Consider the following 26,540-nt stretch of genomic DNA (forward strand, 5'->3'; position numbering starts at 1 on the left):
AAACAAGTTATCTAGCAGATTAGAAGGTGATGCATGGTGAAGAGAAAAATAAAGGAAGAAAGGGGGATAGACATGCTGGGGGGGGGGGGGGTGCTTCCGAGCAGGTCACACCTGTGCAGAGGGAGCGAGCCGTGTCCATGGCTGGGACGGCGGTCCAGGCTGAGGGGATGTCCATGCAAGCCCAGAGGCAGGAGTGTGACCGACACATTTGAGGGACCCACAGAGGCCTGTGCGCCTGCCGGTGAGCAGGCAAGTGGCATAATAACAAAAGCTGGGGACAGAGACCCTAGGGATCATGCTGGGCCTTCCAGGTCACTGAAAGGGTTTGAGCTTTTCCTCTTACCAAGAGGGGAAGTCGCTGGTGTGTCCTGAACAGGGGATTACACACTCTGACTTACATTTTACAGAATTGGTTTACTTTGCTCAAAAGAGAAAGAAGGGGCCAGGAGATCAATTAGGAAGCGATTAAAATAAAAGATGAGATGTCTTGGACCACAAGGGAGGTGGAGGTCGTAAGGAGAGGATATATTTGAAAATCAATTTGAAAGCAGAGTCAATGTGATTATATGCGGCATTTGAGAACAAGAGAGTTATTGTGTTTGTTTTACTTTAGCAAATCAAAATACAGAGCCGCCGTTAATAAATCCCGAGGAGGAAGAAACACACGGGGAAACACCAGGCGTTTGACTTCGGACATGTTAGGCTTCATACCCCACGGGCGCCCAAATGGAACACTGAGCAGTCATTACATGTTTAAGTGTGGAGTTCACGGGAGCACGGGGAGACAGACGGACAGACAGACAGGCACAGACAGACCTGTTTGTACTTACATGAAAACATATCTCTGACATGTAAAAGAGGCAGGGTACAAACATTATGTAGAACTTGAGTCTGATTTTGGATGAGTAAAGTTTAAAAAGTATGTTAGTATACGTATGTCAAAAATAATTGGAAGCATATGCAACAAAAAGCTAATGGACCTGGGAATATGAGGCCCCTTTTGCCATAATATCTGAATTTTCTATACGCATACATTTATAAATTAAAGAATAACAGCAGGAGAAGAGGCCTGTTTGGGTGAACCATCGAAGCTATGAATTCTACCCCCTCCTCTGGACTCCAGTTAGACCGTGGCCACCGCTGCCTCAGTTTACCCTTCTCTTTCTTGTCACCTTCAGCTTTTCCCCATCAGCCGGTACTAAGCGGGCCTCGGCGTGACCAGGAGGACCTGGGTCTGCCTCTGTGCAGCGGAATTCACAGAAGCGGAGGAACCTGAGTTCAAAGTCCTAACGAGGAAGGTTTTCTTTGATGCAGCTGCCAATTTAACCCTGAAGCTTTTCTTTTTTAAAAAATCATGACATTTAGAATAACAAGACCCTAAAAGTTAAATGTTCCTTTATATGTTTAACTTCTGACCATAATGTAGTACTGAATAATAAGGGAATGAAGCCAAATGGAAAGACTAATATAAACTGCTTGTAAATTGCAAGTTTGCAAGCCTGGGCCTTCACCCTGTTACACAATAGCCATCAGAGAAGAATGCTCTTTCCTGGTGCAAAGAGGAGCCCCCATTTCGCTGGGAGCCTCCGCGGCAGGGTGCTCTGGGATCTTTCCACCGAGACGCTGCAGCTGGAAGGGCTCCTTCTCTGTCTCATTGGCACCACCTCCTGTTCCTATTTAAACACTTCGCTTGTGATAAGTAATGGAATTAGACAACCGGCTGTCACCAGGGACTTCCCCCCAGGATCTAGCCCTTAGGCTGAAATCACCACTTGAGAGAAGAGTCACTATCGGCTAGTTTTCTACTGTTCCAACCAGCTCCGCTGGCAGGTCACTCCTTCCTGTTTGGTAAGCCCTGCTGGAAAGAGGCGCCCTCCCTCCTCCCCAGCCTTACCTCCCAGCATATGTCAGGCCAGGAAAGGGGTACAGTTCCACAGCCTTCTCCAGAACTTGAGGTGGTGACTGGCTCCCCAAAAGCTAACCTGTGCCACAGAAGCAAAGAAGGAGCTGTCCTTAGAGATTGTGCTGTTCTCTCCATTTCCTCCTCGGATGTCATTCAAGCATCACTGGTGTGGGGAACACAGTGACATTCCATGCCTGATGACTGACACTTCAAGATCCAGGCAAGTAACATCGGACCCTGGAGAAATTAAATCTAACTCCCACCAAACTCAGCTACAGCCCTCCCACCATCTCAGGCTGACGGCCGCGGACCGTGACCCAGGGTGTGCACAGCTCAGGTCAGTGGGAGCAAGGACAGGAGGCTGAGGTCCAGGGGCAGGCTCTACCCCAGCTCCACCTCAGGCAAGATTCCTTCTGTTGGCGGGTCTCCAGTTTCCTCTGCTGTAATGGGGACTGAACCAGCATCACTGGTGGTCAAACTCGTTTCCTACAGATGCAATCTAACATAGGAAAACATAAAAACGGGGCCTGTGGGGTGGTTGGAGGCCCCACCCACATGGCCTTCCCTGGTCCTCAGGGGAAACCTGAGGCCGCTTGGAGGGGCACGTGGGCCCTCCACATGGTGTGGAAGAAGGTGAGTGAGAGTGAGATCTTCCCTCGTCTGCTCTCCTTCTGGGAAGTTTTCACCTCAGCCCTGAGGGAGCTCGGAACCCTTCCTCCAGTGGACGGAGCCAGTGGAAGGGTCTTTCTCTGATGAGGGAGCAGGAGGGAGGCAGGTCGGGCAGGCAGCTCAGTTCTGGAAGCACAGAGGAGTTTTAAAAACTCTAATCGTAAGAGACCTCTGTTTGCCCTTAGATTCTCAACCAGGAAATGAGTAACTCAGACATTTTCTTTTTCTTTTTTAGGACAATTCATTACTCTATACTCTTGAGGCTGAACTGGTATCATAGCGATAAGAGAGATAAAACAATTAAGCAATTGTCTAAGGTCATGAGATAATTTAGAGATGTGAGAGGAAATATTCAGAGATAATAAAAGATGCCTGCCCCCTCCACCATGTCCTCAGGGACCACATCAAAGGAGAGATGCCAGAAAGAACAAAGAGAAGAAAAGAAAATCAGCCACTTACTTGGTTTTTGATTTCCCCAAAACAGTCTTGAAACTTAAAGCCAAGGCAGGAAGAGGCAGAGATGTCCACAGGATTCAGAAGGAATGAGTCAGACCTGCCCGCACACACCTTCACACTCACAGCCAGTACTGATCAAGGTTGGAGCTACAACAGTGACATTTTGGGAAGAAGAAGAACAGATAGAGGCAGGCGAGTCCCTGGGAAAGGATCTGCTTACCACAGTTCTCCCTGTCTCCAGCCCACCATCGGGGCCTGGGCAGGGGAGAGGCAGCTGTGAAACCCCAGACGGTGCAGAGCCCCAGCAGCAGAGAGGACCTGTGGTTTGCTGCCGATATGAAATCTCACTGGGGGCAAGCCTTGCCAAACTACCCTCTGCAGAGAATAGACATGGCTCCCAGCTGACCCAAGGAGAGAGCCCTGGGCTGGCAGCCTTACCACAGTCTTTCCTGACACTAGGTCACAGGGCATCCTCAAGTTCTCCGTGACCAGGAAGGGGGCCAGAGAGGGGCTGTGTGAGGACGAGGGCACCCACAGAGTAGGACACAGAAGAAAGAGGGTGCAGGATGGCCTTCCTAGACACGGGATCTCAAACATCTCCCGCTGTTTGCAGTGATGAGCGCTGAAGGCCAACGGACTGGAGATGCGAGCACTCCACGGGGTGGGTGCCAAAGAGAGACGGACAGCACCAGCAGCCGCTTTCCCAGCATCGCAGCTCAGAGGTCCCCATCCACCCCTGCCTTTCTAGAATTTTGACAGGACCCTGATTTGACGGAATTGACCTGGAAGCGACTACATTAATGCTTTCATCAGAAGATTGAAAATAAAATATTAACAAAATCAACAATCTTTATAATAATAAAGATGCCACATTCTGACACACCCGCATTGTGAGACCATGAAATGTCATTTCTGCAAGGGGCACAGAAACAAGACAGCTTCTGACACGGTCCAGAGCCACATGCGCCACCAAGGTCAAGACGGCCACACCCGCTGCCCAAAGCTCTGGGAGGAGCAGGACAGGAAAGGGGAGGTGGACCGCGTGGTCGCTCCTCCTCCTCCCTCCACCCCCACAGCTAAGCTGCCAGAAGGAAGTTGCCTCTCATGTCACCTCTGACCTCTCCCTCACCCATTGGTCCTCTTCATCCCCAGTGCTTAGCACTCACTGCCCCTCAGTCCTGTGAGAGCTGCATGGAGAGAACTGTCAGATCAGACAAAAAGGTTGGCCTTCCCCTGGTTGATTCTGTCCAGGTAAAATGCTATTAATTTAATCATCCCACATAATGACCCTAGGGGTTTTTCAATGTCCTCACAGCCCATAATATGTCCTTATCCTCCAGGGAAACACCCATCAAATCCGTCTGAAAAAGTTAAGCATTATACCCTGATAGGGGATTCTGCTTTCCTCCATTAGCATATTGTTGGACATGTAATAAATTAACTACAGCCATTCAGTCTTATCATCCACAGGTAGCTGCTTCCCTGCCCCTGCTGCTTAGATAAAACTCTGCTGTGATCACAGCCCAAGAAGGACGGCCTCAGAGCCTCACGGAAAGAACTGTATGTACCAAGTGTGACCGCGAGACCCTTCGTGCAGCAGCCTCACTGTGACGGGCGCTACTTCTTAGACACACGCCAGATGACGTCAGAGACTGGTGTGGAGTTCCAGGGCTCTTTTCTGGGGCAGACAATGTCAGAAAAGCAAACTGTTGACCCAAACGCCAGTGGAACATACAATAGTTACATGGGACTGAAGGACTGATGAGGGAAATATACTTTTGATAATTTATTCTGGAATAGTGTGACCATAATTTTTTATTGTTCTCATTCTGCCAGGTGTGTGATGAAGTCCCTTCTCTTTCTTCCTGGTCTAGCTCTCACTATTAACATCGTGGCCTATGCTTCACAAACATTTGGAAATGAAACACTTTTGAATGGTATTCTTGTCCCCACCCCCGAGCTCTCAGAATTCAGGAACAGCACTGTTTTCCGAGTTTCTTTACTTTTAATGGCCGTGTGATTACTCACATAGGCTTGATAAAAATGAGTTCCCATTTCTACTAGCATATGACTGGCCAAGTGAAGCGCAGGCGAGGCCGTGGCTGGAGCGTCACACTACAGAGGGAACTGCACTTAGTCAGGTGTGAGAGCCCATCATTAAGAACAGGGCTGCACTGCACTGGGAGGACCACCAGCCTCCCAGGAAACCGGCCTGTTACCCAGCGTGGCGGGTCGGCAACCTCAGCAGAGGCAGTGCCCGGGAGGAGAGGGCATTCATCCCCGGGTATGACATGCAGGCAGCGCGGTGGGATGCGTTTCTTGGTTTGGTTTCGGTGCCTCGCATGGAAGAGCAAATAAAAGCAATAAACTATGCACCCAGAACAACAGAGGCTACTGGGATTTCCTAAGAGGGGCTTAACGAGTCTCCCACAGAAGTTAACTGCTGAGCTCTGTAGCTGCTCCACACCACAGGGCTTAGGCTCTCCGTCCACACCACAAGGAGGGCGCGACGGCTGCTAGCATTTCTCACTGCAGTTGTGTAAGTGAGCAATGCCATCAGCTTCTAGGTAATCAAGAGTAACCTATGGAGATTATTCGTGACCACAGTGACTTATGGTTTACCACTGTCCCTCCACATTCTGAGAAAATCTCCCAACGAGTCCTTTAACACAATATTTCTAGTCACCACCATGAACACATTTAGACTTGAACATCACCTATGTGCCCTGAAAAGGCAAGACAACTTAAAAAGGGGCAAATGGATAAACACTCACACCCTTTCATCCTTTTTTGTTACAAAGAAAAGACACTAGGTGACATGCGCGAATGTGCACACACACACACACACACACACACGGACACACACAGGGATAAGAACACATACAAGGACACACACTCACACACAGGAACACATACACAGGAACACACACACACAGGGACACAGGAACACACACACAGGGACACACGCGCGTACACACACGCTCACACACTGGGACGTGCACCGTCTTCAATGGACCAGCCAGCTCTAACTGAGAAAGCCCAGGTCCACAGAAGGCAGCCTTCTATCCCGGGCCTCACTAGGGACGCCCCAAAGGAGCTGAGACCCGTGGGACGGCACTACTTTCTCCGCCATGAACACATCCTCACGAGCCCAGCCTTCCCCTCCTCTCAGCCACAGAAGGGCAACAGCTGCCGTGGGGAGGCTGCCCCCTGCCTGTGTCCCCTGGCCCTGGGCTGTCCACAAGCAGAATGCACTAATAGGGAAATGCTTTAGGGGGGAAGACTCTCCGCCGTTATGACATCTCTGCAGTCTCTGTTTTGAAATTCGGCCTTGAGAAGTTCAAAGGACTCAGATTAGAGATCAAGGAAAACCAAGATGTGCCCCAGGGAAGGCCCTGGTCTTAGACGCTGAAAACCTGCCCTTCCTACTCGAGCCAGTTCAGCTTCTCGAAGAACCTAGTGCATGTCTTGGACCAGCAGGATTCATTCAAAGACGCCAACTCTTCTTCTTTCTAACGGCGTGAGATCCCTGAATAAGCCGCAGTACTTGCCAAGTAAGCCCCTCTCCCTGCCTGGGCTGGACCAGCTCATAAACACCACAGGGCTGGCATCTGGGCAGAGTTGGCCACCCGCCCTCCTTCAGGGCCTCCCCTGCGATCCACTCACCATTCTTCTCTGCCTTGTGCTTCGGAGGCTCGGGCTCGGGGAGACATGGGCAGGGCCCGTCACAGAGGGTGCTGAGGCTCTTGCCAGTGGAACAAGCGTGGAACTCCATCTTGCACTGCAGAGGAGAGAGAAGACAGGCCTTAGGGGCAGCCGGGCAAGCGCCCCCTGGGCTTCCTCAGGGAACGGTGTGCCCTCTGTGTGCACAGGGCAAAGACGGGGCGTGCGGAGCTGTCTTGGGTACAGTCGGAATTACAGCACACGGAATGAGACGTTTCTCCAGGTGCACAGTCACATCTAAAACTGCTGCAGCAGCACTGGGAGGCTGGCTTAGTAAGGGCTAAACTCAATGTGACTGTTAATCAAGGTATTCGTCTGGAACCACATCTTGGAGTCCCACAGGCTCCACAAGACCACTCCCACCCCCCCACCCCACCCCCCCACCCCAGCAGAGGCAGCTTCTCCACGTTTCCTTGTCCCGAGTGGAGCATGCCTGGTCCCTCTCAGCTGCCCCCATGCTCCTTCTGGGGCGGAGCGTATCTGCTTAGTTAACCACTCAGTAACTGTCTATTTCCTGTGGTATGTGTGAGGCCCAGCACTTCCCCTTGGAACCAGAGGAGTCAATGCTTTTGTTTAACCACCCAAACCCAAGTCTGCACAGTCTTTCCCCGGAGGACACACCTGTGGTTCAAACCAGCCTGAGACTGGCGGAAGCAGCCACCTGGTTCTCAGACTCATGATGGAAGCCCCAAAGCCACCCATCCACTTGCAGCCCTGCCTCTGTGACGACGGGCTACCCCCACCACTTTCTGCTGCTCTTTACTCCTGAGTCTCAACTGATTCAGAACACAGGCAGGAGAGGAGGGTGCTAGTCACAGGGGCACAAGGCCTCCACAGGTAACAGCCTCTTTTATGCCGACATTACAGAATAAGAGACTGGGGCGTGGAGCTGAAATAACAGAAGATGCTGACAGGGGCGGAGCCAGGAGCCACAGGCCTGTCTGACCCATGTCACCGCCTCCACCCTGTGATGGGCTTGAGGGAACAGACAGCGGGCTCTGCGCTCTGGGTTGCTATTGGCTGCATCTGAGCTGAGAGCTCACCCCCTTCTGACTGTAAAATCCTCAAGATCAAGGCCTGTGTGCAGTCAGTGTTCTGCAAAGGCCCTTGGGTTCGGGACCATGTTTCTCTGGTGGAGGCTCAGAGGAGGAGGAGATAGACGAATTTTACCCCTGCGCAGCTCTTATCTGGTGCCATGGGGGATGGTTTAAAAGAAAGAAAGGAGGAGATACAGCCCTTGCCCTTGGAGAACACTAATGCAGGGAAAGGCCAGTAGCATTTGCAAAGCAGCACACATGAGTGCAGATGAATGCTGGCCCATTGTGAGAGGCCCAGCCAGGCCGCCCATACCAATTACCCAGCGAGGGAAAGGGCTCTCAGCCGCTTCTAAGTGTCCTGGAGTCGCTCTTGTGGAACTCCTCTGTCACCACAGCCGCTGCCGACCCCTGCGGGAGCAGCAGACAGGCCTCCAGCGCGCCGGCTCCCTCTTCATGCAGAACTCCCCTGCGTAGCTGCCAGGTGTCTAGGATGCACCCAGTGTGCTCGTAGGTGATGCGGGGCTGGGTGAAGAAAGCCATGGCCCCGGCCTCACACATTAACTGACTTAATGAGGAAGCAAAAACCGGGGTTCATCTGAAGCCGTGTGGATGTGACCGCGAGGGGAGGCAGGATGTGTGTCTAAGGAGGGACGCAGCACAGAAGAGGGCCCCGTGGATGGGCGTGAGACAGGCCAGTGAGCCAGGACAAGGTGGACAGGGAAGCTGAGACAGAGCTGAACAAGCTGGCAGACACTGTACAGCAGACACAGGCCACCTCCCAGAGAGAACATCTAGGCCTCAGTTGTAGTTGAGCTCTAGACCCAGAAAAGCAGCAAACCACGTGGGCGACACCAGGACCAGCTGCAATGACTAATGACCCCCTGCCCTGACCCTGACCCATCAGCAGAGACCATGGCCCTGAAAGAACATGCCTGGAAAACTGAGACCCTGCCCCGAGATTCCCACCTGCACGAGAGATAAAAGCCCCAAGACAAAGACCCAGTACACAATCTCCCTCTGGGGAGCAGCCCACTCCATTCCCTTTCCCTTCTTCTTCCCTCTCTTCTTCCCCCACAGCACGCATCCCCTAAACTCTAAGGGACCCCATGAGGCTTGCAACAAGGGGAGCAATGGGCAGCGGCAGCTCGTCCCAGACTAACTCCCTGAACCTGTCCCCAAGGCCCCCTTTTCTCTGACTTCCCAGGGAGTGAAGGCAGCCCAGCCTAGGCTCTCCTGTTGCTTCTTCTGTGCTAAGCCCTCCCGCAGCTTTAATAAACATTCTCATAGTCCCCTGGGCTCAGGTGTGAGCTCTTTCCTACACAAAGTCCAGAACCCTGCCGGCTGGCCCTAGGCAGACCTGCTCAGGGCGAGGTCCCCTGTAAGGTGACAGGAACACCTGCAGACCGTCCAAGGGACAGAGGTAAGCAGAGGAATGCTGTCAGCGGCAAGTGAGTCTCCACTACAGGCTTCATTTCAGAGAGCACGGCACATGCTCAGGTGCGAGGCGAGCGTGAAGACACTGGCCAGCCCCTTCCCCCTCCTCCCCTGGGCCCGCTCTCTGGAACAAGCCTCCGTTTCAGGCTGGCAGTTCTCAAACTATCTGTCAACAGCATCCCCAAAGCTAATTTAGGGGGAACTGTGAAATTTTTTTATAAAAATTTATTTTATGAAGACAAGTGTAGTACATTTACTTACCATAAAGCCTTATCACACTGCCACTGTAACTGCCTGTTTCTGTCTGGGATCGGCTGTCACACTTTCCCCCAGCGTCCTCCGGCTCCCCGGAAGAGGGGCCCACACGCCTGCACTGCTCTGCTTACAGCACCCTGGCCTGTGAAACTACCTCTTAGAGTCCGCCCTGGAGGTGGAAAAGCAAAACATAAACTACAAAATGACATTCTTGGGAACTGATGAGGGACACCCATAAGTCCTCACTGTAGAAAAAAAAGAAATTTGGGGGATATAAAAAAAAAGAGGAGGAAATTGGTATAAAATAGGTATTTTTTGGATTTGGAGTGGAGAGCCAGTCAATGACACAAAGCTCACAAGTGGCCAAAGCGAAGGCAGGCCTACAGCTCCAGGGGCAGGGGACAGAGACCCAGGGCAATGAGTGGGTCCCCTCACAGGTCACTGCCGCCTGGGGGAGCCCTCCGCCCTCAGGGTCTGAGCAGCCAGGAATCAGCCCTGCTCTGGCCTCCACTCCCCCTCCAGAGGGAAAGCGCTGCACCTTGCCATAGGGGTGAAATTGCATGTCTCATAAAAGATATTTCAAAGTCCTAACACCCAGTATTGCAGAATGTGGATTCAGAAATAGGGTCTTTATAAAGACAATGATCCTATATAATAAAACCCTAATATGCAAATCGACCAAATGGTGGAATGACTGGTCGCTATAACGTGCCCTGCCCTGCCCCCTGCCCCCCCCCCCAGGGAGGCGACTGGCAGCAGCAATTGGGGGGCAGAGCCAGCCAGTGAGTGATGCCAGGCCACCAGCCAAGGATGGTGCCAGCAGGGGCCTCCAATCGCCCCACCCGCTAGTCACCCCACAGATGGCCCTGATCACCAGCCAGGCCTAGGGACCCTACCCTATATATTGGATTTAAATCTCTTCGATTTAAAAATTAAAACCTGGCAAGGCTACTCTAACACTGAAAAAACAGGATGATGCTGTGATGACATACGTGGACTCTGGCTTGCACATTTTGTGGTCCGCCCTGATTCTGACACTTACAGCTGTGTGACAAAGCCAATTACTTAACTTCTCTCTGCTTCAGTTTTCCCACCCATAAGATGGGGAAAATGGTACTATGGCCTCAGAAGGATCATGTTAGGTACTACTTTTTATAATCAGGGCAAAAAAATGTAGCTGCCCATACAACAACAAGATGCCTTTCACCTGTGTGAAAAGTATGGTCACTGGTGCATACAGTGTCCTGGATTGCGAGAGGGATGTCTGACTGCCGGTTTAGGCCCGACATCCCCCGAGGGGTCCCGGATTGTGAGAGGGCATGGGCCGGGCTGAGGGACCACCTCCACCCTCCCTTCACCGTTCACAAATTGTGTGCACCAGACCTCTAGTGTTGTAATGAGCTCATTAGGGTGGGTCATAATCCAATAGGGTGTGCTTTCCAGAAGGGGAACCTTGGACTCAGAGACAGAGGAGTGCAGAGGGGAGAGGATGGTGTGAAGACACGGGGAGGATTTTTTGGCCGTGCTTGCAGCTGCCAGGAGCTAGGAGCGGGGCATGAGGAGGAGTCTCCCTCACGCCTCAGAAGGAACCAACCTGCCCACACTCAATTCCAGACTTCCACCTCCGGACTGGGACGCAATACATTTCTGCTGTTTAAAGCCCCCAGTTTGTGGCACTTTGGTACAGCAGCCCTAGCAAACGGATGTACCTTCCATCCAGATCTTTAAGAAGAGATGGCCTCTGAGGAAAGCCAACACCTGTCTTACTTAGGTTTACAGAGCACAGATCTTGTGCCAAGATGGCTCGGCTCTCCTGGAACGAAGTAAATAAAAGGAACGGCAGGGCAGCCTCGGGACACAGAGCAGCTGGACGTGAAGAACTGGCCCAAATTTTATCAGCTGCGACTCCCGCCCACAACAGAGGAAACACGAAAAATTCAAGCCTTTATATTGACTTTATGATAAAGAAGTTAAATAAATAATTGGCCATAACTATTTAAAAGAAGAGAGTTGAGAAAGTGGGAAATCCGTTAAGTATTGTGCTGGAACCCGTTTCATACAAATGCAAATATAAATGTAAATGCGAACCCCGAAACTCCCAGACCCTGGACCTACTGCTGCAGAAGTGCCTCTCCCAGCTTCACGGGGACAGAGAAGACAGGGAGAGCCAGAGATTCACGACTGAGCAGAAATATGCGAAATGTTGACCTACTTCAAAATAAAGGTGCCAGCAGATTTCACAACCAATCTTCCCTCCCGTTTTGCATAACACACCGAACCAGGGAGCCTTCGCCGGCAAAGGGCCAGTAAATCCTTCTCTTCTGTGATTTGTAAAGGAAAACTAATCACCTCTGTCTGGTTCACTGCTCACGCAGGTCTCCCCCGAGAGCAATTCCCCACCACTCACACGCTTCGCTTTGCCTTGCATGCTTTGGGTATTATTTTTAACATTTTATATAAATTGCTTTCTCCACTGTTTTTCATCAACCTATCATCTATTTTTAAACCAGACTGTTGACAGTTCACAGTTGACAATTGTGTTCACAGTTGATGAATTCTGATTTGTTTTTACTCCCCTAAAGTCATGTCAAAGAAAGGGGGGAGGATAATCTCACCGCTCTGCTGTCTTTAGTAACGGGGCACAACGTGAGTGGCTGCCGACTGCATACCCTACTCCTGAGGGAGGGAAGTACAGCCGTCCGTCTCTGCCCAGGGCCCCAGTGTGTCCGTGGTCATCAGGAGGAAGCAGTGAAGAGACTTTAGTCCCATTCAGAGTTTTACCAAATATATATATATATATATATATATATATGTGTGTGTGTGTGTGTGTGTGTATATATATTCCTTCTTTATTTATTGAGCGCCTACTATGGGCCAGGCCCTAATCTAAGACCATGAAGCAACACCAGGACCAAGGCCCTATCTTCATGGAGTTTATGAGGCTGGTGCTGGTGAAGGCTGTGGGCAGGCACAAAGGACAGCGAGAGACAGAGAAGGATGGGGTGGGGACGTGTATTCAACTGCTGTGATTTTAGCATGGACTGTATATTAGGTGAATTGAATAACTGTTCTTGTAGATATAATAATATCTACTGAGATGGTTGTCAGCACACACCTGCGGCTTCCTCGCCTCCCTCCCTTGCTGCTTCTCACTCTAGGACTTGTTCTGCTATCCACTCTGCCTGGGATCCTTTGAAGTCTGGATAATATTTTGAAATTTAAATTTCTGTGGGATCTTTTTCTCTCTCTGGAATTAGGGGGGACAGTGCAAATGAGGAAGGACCGGATTCCTCTTGGGGAGCTGGCAGACCCACAGGCCTACGGAAGGAAGGACTGCCAGGAATGCGACAGGAAAGGCAGGGCCACGTACGGCCTCGCCAAGCACGGCCTGGAAGCAGCAGAGAGTTCTAGCCCCAAAGGGGCCCCAAAGACAGGGACACTTAAATGTCCCTCCCTGCTCCCCTCATCTCCTCCAGGCCTTTGCTCCAATGTCACCTGCTCGTTGTTGGCTTCTCTCTTTTTATCCGTTTAAAATCATAGCCGCACCCCCAGTCCCCTTACACCGTCTTACTGTGCCTTTTTCATATAACACCCGTCATCTAGTACAGTGTATAAATTTCTTGTTTTACTTGCTGTTTTCTATTTGTCTAGAATGTGGTCACGAGAAGGGGATCTTTGTTTTGTTCACTGTTGGAGCTATTGCTGGTGGAAATAATGTCCTCTCACGGAGACGCGGGAAAAGCATTTCGGAGGGTGAGGTTTCGCGGTAAGATTTATTGAAGAAGCTGCAGCAAACACAAAGGACTGGCCTGGATTCAGCTCCAGTGTCTCATCTCTGTTTATCCTGCCACAGGAAAAGTCTAGACTTTTCTTCAAGCTCAGTACTAAAGCCCAGGGTACAAAAGTTCCGTATCCTTGGCTCAATCCCCTGCAATCCAGCCACCATCCAGCCAGGTTAGTCTGCATCCCAGCTGCACCCTGGCCGGCTGCGCCCAGGCCCATGCTTGGAGTCCACCGGGCTGCTGGACCCCAGGCCACAGGGGAGGACATGTGAGCAAATAGAGTGAGGGAACAGGGTGAGGGCATGTTACGGAGAGAGAGAGAGAGAGAGAGAGAGAGAGAGAGAGAGAGAGAGAGAGAGAGAGAGAGAGAGAGAGATCCTTTGTTAGGCTGATTATATTATCTCGGGTTTGGGAAGGACCAGGCTCTACTTCAAACTAAATCAACTTCCCAATCTTTCGGGGCTGGCATTGGGTCCTCCCCCTAACCAATGCATTTCCTAGATCCTCCAGGGTTCTGTGTTATGGATCCAATCCTTTTCCCAGGCCAGCACTCCCCCTTAGGGTCATCATCTTAGTTCTTACTGCATATGCCTCTAAGTGAAAGCAACTCCCCCACCCCGTGCCTTCTCAGCCTCTACTGTGCCTGTGCCCAGCAGAGGAGTTACTCCTGCTGTTCTTATTCCTCCCTGGATCAGGACTGGTTATCTGCTTCTGGGGCTCAGTGGTCCCCTGGGGACTGTGTGAAGTGGTAGCTTCCTAGTGAAGCAGGCCCAAGTTTATTAGGCTTAATAGTGTCTGATTCCCTTTGCTCCCTGCTTTGTTAATATCTAGCTACTCACGCTAACATTTCCAAAGTATCTGACCCATAGTAAGTGCTGAACAAAAATAGGCTGAATAGCCCTGGCTAGTGTGGCTCAGTTGGTTGCGTGGCATCCCATGCACCAAGAGGTCACCGTGTCATTCCCGGTCAGGGCACATGCCTGGGTCCCCAATAGGGGGTGTGCAGGGGGCAGGCAATCAATATTTCTCTTTCTCCTTCTCCCTTCCTTTCCCTCTAAAATCAATAATAAAAACCACACCATAATTAAAAAAAATATGTTCAGTAAAGGAACGAGTGAAGAAAAGTGATGGCCTGTGTGCAGTGGTGCCTCCCAAACCAGCACTCCCACCCCCACCCCAGTGTCTGGCTATGAATAGGAGCTCAGACCCTTGACAGGACCCCAAGAAAGGCAAAGCTCACAAGATGATGGAGGTCAGTTTCCTCCCAGCACTGGAGGAGAGGGGCTCCAGGTAGAAATAAAGCTATTTACACAACAGTGAAGAGGTATGCCACTTCAGGAAGCAGGGACAGCTGGGAGATCTTCCCTCTCCCTTGCCTGGCTCTTTTCCTCTCCAGGCAGGCCTCCTGGGTTTCCAGCCTCGGTGCCCAGTGCCACTCACTCCCACTGCGCTCACCATGCTGCTCCCACTGCACCCACCATGCTGCTCCCATGCGCCCACCAAACTGCTCCCACTGCGCCCACCACGCTGCTCCCACTGAGCTCACCACGCTGCTCCCACTGCGCCCACCACGCTGCTCCCACTGCGCCCACCACGCTGCTCCCACTGCGCTCACCACGCTGCTCCCACTGCACTCACCATACTGCTCCCACGTGCCTGTTTACATACCCACCTCCTGCAGGAAATATGCATCTTTGTCTAGGCCAGTGATGGCGAACCTTTTGAGCTCGGCATGTCAGCATTTTGAAAAACCCTAACTTAACTCTGGTGCCATGTCACATATAGAAAATTTTTTGATATTTGCAACCATAGTAAAACAAAGACTTATATTTTTGATATTTATTTTATATATTTAAATGCCATTTAACAAAGAAAAATCAACCAAAAAAATGAGTTCGCGTGTCACCTCTGACACGCGTGTCATAGGTTCGCCATCACTGGTCTAGGTCCTAGTGAAGGGACCAACATTCTGCAACTCTGCAGCTGCTTTCTGGGACATTGATTTTAAGCTGTTTATTAAGAAAACAGAGACCCAGAAAGAACTTTTGACCCTCCCCCTTTTCCCAAAAGATTCAGACAGAGAAACCTGCTTCAGGAAGGAGATCTTAGGAGGCAGCCTTAGCCTAACTGGAATCAAGTGTGGTAACTACGAGGCTACAGGCAGAGGCCTGTTAGCTGGACACCTGGGTCCCGTGGTTTCTGTAGCCTAGCAAGGACTTTCCTGCCTGTGTGTTCTTCTCTTCCTCAACTACCTGTAAATAAACCATTCTCACCTCTGAGATCTAACAGCCTCCTCCCCCCTTTCTCCTTTGTCCAATTTTGTCTTATATAATCAATGTTGCCTTACTGATGTTGGAATTTTCCTGCAATTATCATGCCTATCATCCCCACGCACCTGTATTAAATTTTTTCTCCTTTAATCTGTCTCTGTTAATTTGGCTGTTAGCCCAGCCAGAAGTTAGAAGGTGGGAGGGAAAGTATGAGTATCTTTTTGCTCCCACACTAGGATATTCAGTGCAGGTCTGTTTGCTTGTGGGATATAACCCTGTCGGGGAGCTGGTGCTGGTAGGTTCGTTATGTAGATTAAGAAGCTGAAACCTCCCTGGAGAAAGCCAGTGAATGCCTGGAGGACCAGTCCCCTGAACGAATGGCAGGCTTCATTGTGAATGCAGCTCATTCAGCTTCTCCCTGGGCCAGGCTGTGTGTGGTGACTCAGACTCCTGAACAGCGCAGGGCCTGGCAGAGCCTCTCGGGCATCTCAGGAGATGAAGGAAGGAAGGGCGGGCCCTGCTGGAGGCAGCCGCGAGGCTGAGCGGCAGCTGGGAACTGAAGCTGGCCGCCTCGTCTTAAACGATGGCAAATGAAACCCTTGCATGTCAACTGCACTAGTGATAATGATGTTATTCAAAAGCACTTTAAGTTGTTGAGTTAGCAAAAGTCACCTGCAGAAGTCAGGCTGATTAGGCAACGGACCTGGCTAAGATGATGTGGGCAGCTTCCCTTTGTGCTCTGGAGGCGTAGGGCCTGCAGCTACTGGAGCCGAGAGAGTACCTGTCAGGTATCATAATGGGCTCTCCTGAGCAAAGCATTTCAGGAGCTGACAGTCCAGGGTGGCCCAGCCAGGCCCTCAGAAAATATCATCGGGCGTCTGAACTTGACTCCCACCTAGTGGTAAGCTCCTTGAGAGCGAGAACTGGACGCTGTCCATGCTCACACCGGCCAGGGCCAGCAAGCCCTGCCCCGCCCCGCCAAAGTGGGCAGAGGGGGCATGCTGAAATTAACTCCTCACCACCCAGCAACTCCAGGAAGCTAGGGACCTCCATTCCCATTCCACAGATGAGGAGAACAAGGGAAGGAAGGAAGGAACACGAGAATGACAGAGGAGAGAGGAGGAACAGAAAGCAGTGGGGAGGCAGGGCAGAAGGAGAGAAGGGAAGAAAAGTAAGGAGGAAGACAGGGAAGAGAAGGGAGGACATGCAGTAAGTGGAAGGAGAAGCAGAAACCCCCCAGGAGAGATGCCAGAAGGTGTGCGAGGCAGGTGGGGTGAGGGCAGGGGCCCCCTCACAAGTCTCCCGCCCACCTGGCTGTGTGGGCTCAAGCAGCTCAGGGAGAAGGAAGAGGCTGTTCCGAGGTGCTGGCACCTGCTTAAAATAAAATCGTCTCTGCCGCTATAAATGCCCCCGGGATGCCTGTCTCTCCAGCTGTCCCTGCTTCCTGGGAGGCCTGCCCAGGAGAGGCCACCTCCCCCAGTGCCCACCCCCACCTCCCCACAAGCCCTGAAGGGTCGTTTCTCCTACAGAGAGGATGCACAGGAGGAGGCAGGCAAGCGGAGGTGGCACCTACTGTCTTTCTGACTCTCACCTCTCCAGCTGTGATAATGGAAGGAAGGAGAGAGGCTTTCTGCTCAACCCTTGCTTGCCTCTCCCTGCAAACCTAGAAGGGTATCTGAGGCTCCACTGCTGACTAGAGGTGAGGACCTGAGCAATTTGCATAACCTGCCCAAGCAGCCTTTCCTTATCACTAAATTAAGATAATCCCCCTCCTGCAGCTGCCAGGGAATAGCAGGATGAGGAAGAGATCCGGAGTGCCTGGTGGCAGCTCCTGGCACAGGGTAGACAATGCGTCTTATTCCTCCCTCCAGGGCTCCCAACCCTGCCTTCATGCCTCCCTTCCTCCCACAGCTCTCCACCCTGAGTGAGCTCTGGGAAATGCAGATTTGTGAGTGATACTCCACCCCCTTTACACCCATTCCCCTCACCCTCAAATAACTGCTTTTGAGCCCAGCAGAACAGGCCCCTGGTGATCCATGGGCACATGTCCCTCCACCCTCCTTCCTTTGCTTCTCTCCTAAATACACACCTGCTCGGCTCCAGAGTACAGAGCCCCAAGCAGTGACATGTGCTCCACCTTGGCCCCCTCCTTCCTGACACTGGTGTCTGCAGCCCCCAGGGAGCCTGTGGTTGGTGTCCTGGAGGGCTCCCAGCCTGTGCCCACCTCGCTCTGACACTTACCCAGTATTGCAGTGACTGCTCTCTTGCCTGGCTCTCTTGTGAGCTCCACAAACACACTGTTTTAATTCACTTGTTCAGACCCAATGCCTAGCAAAGCATCTAAAAAGAGCAGGGACTAAACAAGCGTTGATGGACAAACAGATGCTCGGGCAGATGAACAGATGCACGCAGTCCCACCTACCTCCCGGTCTGCTGAGCGAGTCCTCGTGGCTCTGGGGTTCTCATCCCCAGTCAACCTGCCCAACAAACTCATCTCTCACCACACAACTCCAGGCTATGACACCCCTTGGCCCGAGACAATGCATGCACGGCCCCTCCTACTACCCAAGGTGATTCTCCCTGCTTTTGGGAGGTCAGAGCAAAGATCCCCAAATGCCGCCTTGTTCCACACTCGTCGGATTAAAGCTCAGGTCCTCGTCTTCGAGCCCATCACCTCTGGTCCTGACTGCGCTTCCCCAGCAACACTGCCCCATCCTCCCAGCTGAGCTCCACCCTCCTCCCAGTCCCTGCTTCAGTCTGATGCTCCTCACACTGAAAGCCTTTCCCTTTTCCCTTCCCAAGCCCCCCTTTCAGACGGGGTCCTCTGGGAGGATGCCTGCTGCTCCTGGGGGCGCCCTGGCTCCAGACTCACTTCCAACCTCCAGCTCCCCACCGCCACCAGCCCACCCCTCTCTGTTCCCTCTCCTGCCCTGGTGTCCCTCCATTTATAAAGAAGCTGCTGGGCTCTGGGCTCTTGTGTAATCAATCCATCTGCAGAGTAAAGCCACAAGCACTAGGCACGCCTGCACCCTCCATGGTGCTGGTAGAAATGGCTCAACAATATATAATTAATTAAGTATATTGTTTGCAACAACTAGTCATCATGGTGCCGCGCGCTGTGCTGAAAGCTTTACCATACTGCCTCCTTCAATTTTCACCCCAGCCGCTATGCTGTAGGAACTATTACAACTATTATAGGAACTTACATGTGAAGAACTCTGGCCCAGGCCCATCTGCCCAGTGAGAGCCAGCTCTGAGGTGCAGCCAGGACTCAAACCCAGGCTACCTGCCCCGAAAGTCTGGGCTCTTAGAGATTAATTATATGTCAAGATGTTTACCAGGCTCAGACAACGGTCCTCCGGTCAGCCCACGGTGCCTGCGGGAACTCCTCTCTCATGAAGAAAGCCACGTCACACAAACCGTGGGGGACCCTCCGTGTACCAAGCCGCATGTTCTCGGGGGTACCCTGTTCTGCATCTGGCAAGGTGGAGAGGCGGCGCCCCTCCCAGGTGTCCAGTAGGGCCACTATTGTGGTCCCACGGGAACGAGGGCTCCATAAGGGCTGGGGCCTTGGTCTTTTCATTCATCGATGCATCTCAGGCACCTAGAACAGTGCCCAGCACATAGTAGGCACCTTTATTTGTTCAGTGAAAGAATAAATGAATGAGCTAGGAAAAAGTCCCCAGAAGACTACCAGACTGACCACGAAAGAAAGAATGAGTTCCTTGGAGAAATGTGGGGAGAGAACCACAGACATTCTAAGTGGCCACAGCAGAGAGCACTTCACAACCACCAAGGGGGCGGGGAGGGGGATGACCAGGCCACAATGAGAAGGAAGGTCAGAGCAAACAGAAGTCTACACCAACCATGACCTCTCCAAACAGCCCAGCCAGGCCTCTCAGTGGCTTCATTCAAACTAATTTTCTCCTGGTTCTGAAACCCTGAGGATGCCCAGGTGGTTAATCATTTGGAGCTCAGACAAAGGTGATGCCCCTCTGCTCTGCTCCCTCGGCAGGAGGGCTTGCTGCTGTGTCCCGGAGTGGCCTCGAGGATGAGCGGTCACCTTCCTCGTGTTGTCTGCGTTCCTTGTCACCACTCACAGGCTGCAGAGACAGGCTCCTGGTTCCTGTTTTCTGACCTGGTGACCCCTTTGAGGGCCTGGGCATGGAAACCCCACTCTCCCCTTAAATCCAGAGACTCCACAGAGAAGCAGAAAGAAATGTGGATGGAGAAAGAGGGGCATCAGTTTCTAGAGTGACAAGATGCGTGCTGATCCCGGCAGCCCCTGACATTCTGAAAAATGAGAAAACAGATGCCAGCTAAGCATCTCCACCAACTCCTTTCCAAAGCTAACACCTTGCAAGGTCAAAAAAAGCCATTAACATCTCCCCACAGCCTGACATAAGATAACCATCGCCGCATTCAGCTTCACTCTGCTCTTCCTCTCTCCTCTCTCCTTTCTCTAGAAAACAAACCGTTCTGAACAAAGCCTGTGTGTGTTCATAAGCACCAAAAAGATGAAGCGATGGATACAGGTGACCAAAAATGCCAAAGCAGACTTTTGACCAAATGCAACAAGACTAGGGCGATCTTTAAAAAATGAAACAGTAACTTAAACTTTGAATTCCTGCCTGATTTTCCTACATAGAGATGAAAGACCCTGCAGTGCTGAACGGAGAAGCTACACAACTCAACGGGGACTTTCTTTGCTTGGCATCACCTCTGTGAAAAATACATTGAAGTAGTAAAGCGCCCTTCCAAGGTTTCACTCTCTGATGGAGCCGAGTTACAAAGCTGGTGAGGGCTGAACTGACTCGCATTTCCCTTCCTTTTTTTTAAAAAAAAAAAAAAATATTTTTATTGATTTCAGAGAGGAAGGGAGAAGGAGAGATAGAAACATCGATGATGAGAGAGAAGCATTGATCGGCTGCCTCCTGCACAACCCCACACCCAGGGATCGAGCCTGCAACCTGGGCATGTGTCCTGACCGGGAATCGCACTGTGACCTCCTGGTTCATAGGTGGAGGCTCAATCACTGAGCCACACCAGCCAACCTTCCTTCCTTCTAATTATACTGTTTGCCCCCAAATAGCTCTCATCTCATTTCTCCTAGACCCCGATGAAATATGAGCCAGCTAGACCACATGCCCCATGAGGCTGACCTTGTGACCATTCTGCCCCGGGAGGCAAGTAGGAGCTCATGGTTCTCACTGCTCATCCCATGGCCAGAAAAGTCTAAGTCCTATCATTCATGGGAACCCCTGTCCTCTTGTACTTTCTCTTGAGGTCAAAATTAGGAACCCCAGGGACCCTGAAATGGCCTTGACTTGACACAGGCAAACGTCCGAGGCTCCTGAGGGTCAGGCATCTAATGCAGGTACCTGGGCAACTTCTGGGCACGTACAGGAAAGCACAGGCACAAAACCAGGTCTGACCTGGGGACAAAGGGAGCACTTGCAAAAGATGTGTCCAGCACCCGCAAAAGCTCAGTCTCTCAGTGAGATGCCAAGCCCCCGACCAGGTGAGTAGGGACGGTTATGTAGGTAGATCGGAGGGGGAAGCATTGGCAGGGGCCCCGAGAAGAGGGGCCAGAATAGGGGCCCCATTATAAGCAGGCAGGCCCTGGGGACAGAAGCCACCAGAAGTCCTTGTGAAGACAGCAGAGGATGATGAGGTTCAATGAGGACACATGACGTTGTCTAGGTACCGAGGACATGGATAAAAGAGGAGCTGCTGGTGGAGTTTTCAGAGTCGATCAGTCCTCAGTTTCCACCCTGTTGTGTGTCCTTGGACAAGAACGGCCAGGCAGGCCCCAGGGTCCGGGCTGGGCCCATCTATAGAGGTCTGAGCAGAGGCGCAGCTTCAAAGATGGAGAGCTCATTACACATTCAGTCCTCAGATCCAAGCCTCTCACAGCCTTCCCTTCCCCTGATTTCAAAGTCAGAGAGTTCAGGCTAGCCTCCTACCCCTACCACGTTTCTACTTGCATATGTTGATGTCAGTCCAGAACCTGTGTTAATCAGGCCAAAATTCATTAACGGAGGCCGGCTGTGATCTCCAGGAAGCTAGCTGCTCTCCATCTGATATAATTTGTGTTTCATACAGCTAAGTGGTTTTTCAAACACTGTAACACCACACTCTGGGCGGACCCCATGGACCCAGTGGTACAGCTCGTGTGTCGTGGTGCCTGTTGCCTTGTGTGCGCTCCCTCCCATGTCAGGGACTCCAGTGCTGCAAAGGAATAAGGAGCTCTCACGCCGCGGCGCCCCTCCTCGTGGGGTTGCCACAGATAATTAAGCTCATCAATTACCTCCTCTTTGCTGCGTAAGGAGGATGCCACTGGTGAAGCCCACAGGGAAGCCAGTAATAATATATCAGCCACTCGGATCCTCGGGAGCAGTACTGCTGACTTCCCAGAAGAGCAGAGCGGTCAGAGCAGGAGCTCACGTCATCTGACCGGGTGCAGAGCCACCCTGGCGCTCGACTTCCCAGCTGTGGGAGGATTAATGAACCCTCCTATGCCTTGGTTTGCTCATCTGTAAAATGGGGTGAAATAATAACCCCTGCCTCCAGGGACTGTTGTGCTCCATTTATTCAGCTCGTATTTCTTGAGCAACTACTATGTGCCAGGCAGTGTTCTAGTTACCAGGGATATAGTGGTGAACAAAACAGGCCAGGCTCACATTCCAGAGAAGGAAGCCAGATTCAGGCAGACCTCATGTCATCATGTTCCACATCACTGTGCTTTATAAATGTTACTTTTTTTTTTTTTTTTTTACAAATTAAAGGCAAGATCCTCCACCAGGTAGAAGATTATGACTTGCTTTATTGTGGTACTTGCTTCACTGTGGTGGTCTGGAATGAGACCCACCATATCTCTGAGATATGCCTATACTAGAAAACAATCAACAGTAAATGAAATGGTGTCTATGAAGCACTTGGGACAACGCCAGGCTCAGAGCAGGGGTTCCTTGGGAGCTGGGACACACAGGATACCTTCGAGGTACACACCTCCCCACCATGCCTGCCATGGAGGGCATGGGGATGAGAACCAAGAATGGCATTTCTTCTGCCTTTGTCTTGGGACACTGCTGGGCTCCTGTCCCTGCCATGTGGCAGGAGGAAACCATGATACAATAACAATCCCACTGGGGTAGGAGTGAGGCAATGTCCTGGAGGGCAGGAGGTGGAGGCAGACAAACCCGGGCTCAAATCCCGACTCTTCCCTGCCGGCTGTGTGACCTGAAGAACGGCCCTCACCCTCTGAGCTCAGGTCTGCACCTGCCTCGTTGCATTGTGACAAGCAGCCAGGGTGACGGTTTGGGCTCAGCCCTGGGCCTGGCACAGGGTAAATGTTCCTTCCGCTCTGCCAACCCCGCCCTCTCCCCATGCTGACTCAGGGAGCCGCAGCTGTAAGGATGCCTCCATTCCGCTTCTGAGACTGTGCCCCGCATGCCTGGGGCATAGAGAAAGGAAGCACCAAGATTTAAATGTAGGGCCATTCCAAGCCACAGCTTTGAGGCATCTGAGAGCAAGAGGAGGAGGGTGACATTTCCCCAGCAGAAGCTCAGCTCCGGAGAGATGGGCCCACTCACCACCTGTGAGGGTGTCAAGCTGCTGACGGCCTCCCTCCGACACTCCCGCCCCAGAAGGAGGGAGGGGGCTACTGATGGGGAGGCTGGTGGAGACTAGATGGCTTTAGAGGCCAGGACCGGGGCCCAGGTGAACCCTAAGAACAGTTTCGCTTTCTATGCTGGGGAGGAAGAGCCTCACCGTTCCCAGAGGAGGGAAGAAAGGTGAGCCAGGCGTGCCCACACAGAAGAAAAGGCACCGCTGTTCCATCGGGACTGCAGTGGCCGCCCAGTGCTGGGGACAGTGACAGGATTGGCGAGGGTGACCGCTGAAAGCAGAGCTTCCCGTCCATTAGCTCATTCGGTCCTCACCATAAACCTCTACGGCAGTGGTTCTCAACCTTCCTAACACCGCGACCCTTTAATACAGTTCCTCATGTTGTGGTGACCCCCAACCATAAAATTATTTTCGTTGCTACTTCATAACTGTAATTTTGTTACTGTTATGAATCGTAATGTAAATATCTGATATGCAGGATGTATTTTCATTGTTACAAATTGAACATAATTAAAGCATAGTGATTAATCACAAAATAATATGTAATTATATATGTGTTTTCCGGTGGTCTTAGGCGACCCCTGTGAAAGGGTCGTTCGACCCCCGAAGGGGCCGCGACCCACAGGTTGAGAACCGCTGCTCTACGGTATACACGCCTGGTTCTTAAAGGGACTTGGCAATCAGACGGGTGGGGATCTGCACCTCGCCATGTGTGAGCCAATGCAACCGCCTTTCCTGCTCCCACCGGGCAGCGCCTTCAGGCGGGGGCAGGGGCTTCACGGTCAGACCTCAGCGGGTCCCAGTGAGTCACTGGGACTCACCACGTGAGTCTGGTTGTAACACCTACTCCCAGGGCTGGTAAGTCTAAGGCACATGAAATTACAAACTCATCCAGTGTCTGGCACGGGGACTCCCCATCTGCCCCCCTCCTTTACTCACTAAGAAGGGCCTGCATCTTCCTGCCCCGCCCGCAGTGTTGTTCACTGGGAGCAGGACAGCTGAGGACTCCTGAGCGGCTAGGGACCCAGTGAGCTTCTGCCTGGACTCCCGGCTCCTTTCCTCTGCTCCTCACACCATCTCTTCACCATCCCACACTCTGCCCAAACCCAAATTTTCTTTGTTGGGGACAAAATAGGCCACCCCAAGGGTTACAAGATGCCTTACCAGCCCCCACCCAGGTGCAGACACTGAGCAGGGACAGTCACAGTGCCCCTGTCATCCTCAGCTTCATGTGATGGATGAAGAAACTGGGACTCAGAGAAAGCATGTGATTTGCCCAAGGTCACAGGATGATACCACGTAAAGCTTTGACTTCACTGATGCTTTCTGGGTCCTAACCAAGGGCTCTTATGTAACACGCTGTCACTTCCCCGCTGCCGGGCAAGTCCTTGTGGATAGTTGTTGAAATGAATTGAATCAATACAATAACGAGGCGACAGGAAAAGCCACCTAAAGAGAAAGATGAAGGAGGCAGGGCACAGCCTGTCTTTCTTTCCCTCCCAACTGATGAACTGAGGGCAGAGGGGTCACTGAGTGACTGCCCTTCTGTGCTAACAGTGAAGGGTGAAGGCCACATCCTAGGCTGCATCCGAGGGGCTGACTGCCGGAGCGCTCCACCCCTCAGCCCTCTGCTCTTCCTCAGAGGCCCTGCCAGGTCTGGGTGGAGTCCCGCTGCGAACTCAGATGCGTAACCAACTTCTCTGAGCTTCCACATCTCCCTCTGGGAAGTAGGAGTGCTGAGCTCCTGGCACAATGGAGCACTCCCACAGGAGCTATTTTATATTTCTCACTAGAGGCCTGGTGCATGAATTCATGCACCAGTGGGGTCCCTCGGTGTGGCCTGTGGGGATCCGGCCGAAACCACCAGTCCAACATCCCCCGAGGGATGTAGTAGTGCGCAAAGTGGCAGATGGCCAGAGAGGAGCCAGAGCCTGGGCCGGGCACCACGCCACTCCCACTCATCCCAGCCCCGCTGCACCTGCTGCTGCCGCTGCTGGTAGGCTCATTGCTGCTCCGCTGTGGTCTCCACGTGCCCATCCTAGGGCGATACCTGTGCACCCATGACCGAGAAGTGGCTACAGGCTTGCGCCCAGTCAGTCCCGATACCGGTCCCGATTCTGGTCCTGATCCGGATAGGGGAGAGGTCTGCAGGGGGAGTGTCTGCAGGAGAGGCTTGTGCCGCCGCAGCTGCGCTCGCCAGCCATGAGCCCTGCGTCTGGCACCTGTAGGTCAGCTGAGTGGCACTCTTGCTGTAGGAGTACACTGACCACCAGGGGGCAGCTCCTGCATTGAGTGTCTTCCCCTTGGTGGTCAGTGTGCACCATAGTGACTGGTCAACTGGTCAAACGGCTGAACGGTCACTTAGGCCTTTATATATATAGATTAGCATTATCAATACTGTAATTTATGGCATCGGTTTCATCAAAAGAGTTATTGCCTCAAGACCTCCAACCCTCAAAACACCTCCATCCTAGGGCCTTGCTGAGTCACTGGAGCCCCAGCCTCTCTCCCAGTGAATAGCACAGCATGTGTGCCAGGGCAGGGGACCCAGGAGCACTGTGACTGTGACATGCAGGAGACGCTGGAGGGGACCCAGAGAGGGCTCCCCAAACCCCAAGGGAGAGAGAGTACTGAAGAGCCTCAGAAAGAAGGTCAGGAAGCAGCAGGAAAAAAAAAAAGGCGGGGGGAGGGGGGAGCATGCGATCCAGGGGAAATGCATGGGCAGCTCTATTTACTGGAACCTCACACCGCGGACTTCTATAACCCGGGGCTGCTGCCGCTGTTCGCTCTAAATTACTGGTGCCCGGAAGCATCTACCACCCTCCCAGGGAAAGCTCTTGGGGAGAAGTCAGGAGACTTCGGTTCTAGTCTCTGCTTAGACGACAACCTAACTTCTCAGGTCTCAGTTTCCACATGTTGGGGGTCGGGAGTGGGGGCCAGGAGAGGCTGGACTAGTTAGGCACTAGGCTTCCCTCCATCTCAAACAGAACATCCTCTCCAGGGAGGGGCTGCACCTGTCCCTGCAGGGCCCCCGGGGAATGTGACCGAAGTCTCGGGCAGCGGTATGGACCTGAAGTCACATCCCTGCCTCCTGCATATTCATTGGGGAAAGTTAACTTCTAACCCCACTGATTTTGTCAGTGTAAGTTTCTTGTATGTTTTTTATTTGCTCAGCAACCTCTGGCAGATTTGAACGATGAGCAGTATCTGTCTCCCAAGTGGGCTTGTTTCTACTTTGGGATTCAAATCACCTGATCAGCTTGCTCCAAGGCATTCAAAAGAGAGAGAGAGAGATAAGAAGAGTGACATCAGGATGTAAAATCTATCAACCTCTTAGAGAAAGTTTGCTGCTCTCCCCGCTCTCCCACCGTCACCCCTACCC

General features: G+C 52.1%; 1 protein-coding gene across 1 annotated transcript in view; it reads right to left on the reverse strand.

The window, feature by feature from the left end:
• SPOCK1 (SPARC (osteonectin), cwcv and kazal like domains proteoglycan 1) overlaps positions 1–26,540 on the reverse strand; it is a 500,524-nt gene that overhangs the window by 80,028 nt on the left and 393,956 nt on the right. Inside the window, exon 6 of the mRNA XM_059698456.1 lies at positions 6,695–6,809. Within this exon, the coding sequence (XP_059554439.1) occupies positions 6,695–6,809 (115 nt within the window). The remainder of the gene's footprint in view (positions 1–6,694; positions 6,810–26,540) is intronic.

The sequence above is a fragment of the Myotis daubentonii genome, chromosome 5 (genome assembly GCF_963259705.1).
Source record: "Myotis daubentonii chromosome 5, mMyoDau2.1, whole genome shotgun sequence".
Classification (NCBI taxonomy): domain Eukaryota; kingdom Metazoa; phylum Chordata; class Mammalia; order Chiroptera; family Vespertilionidae; genus Myotis; species Myotis daubentonii.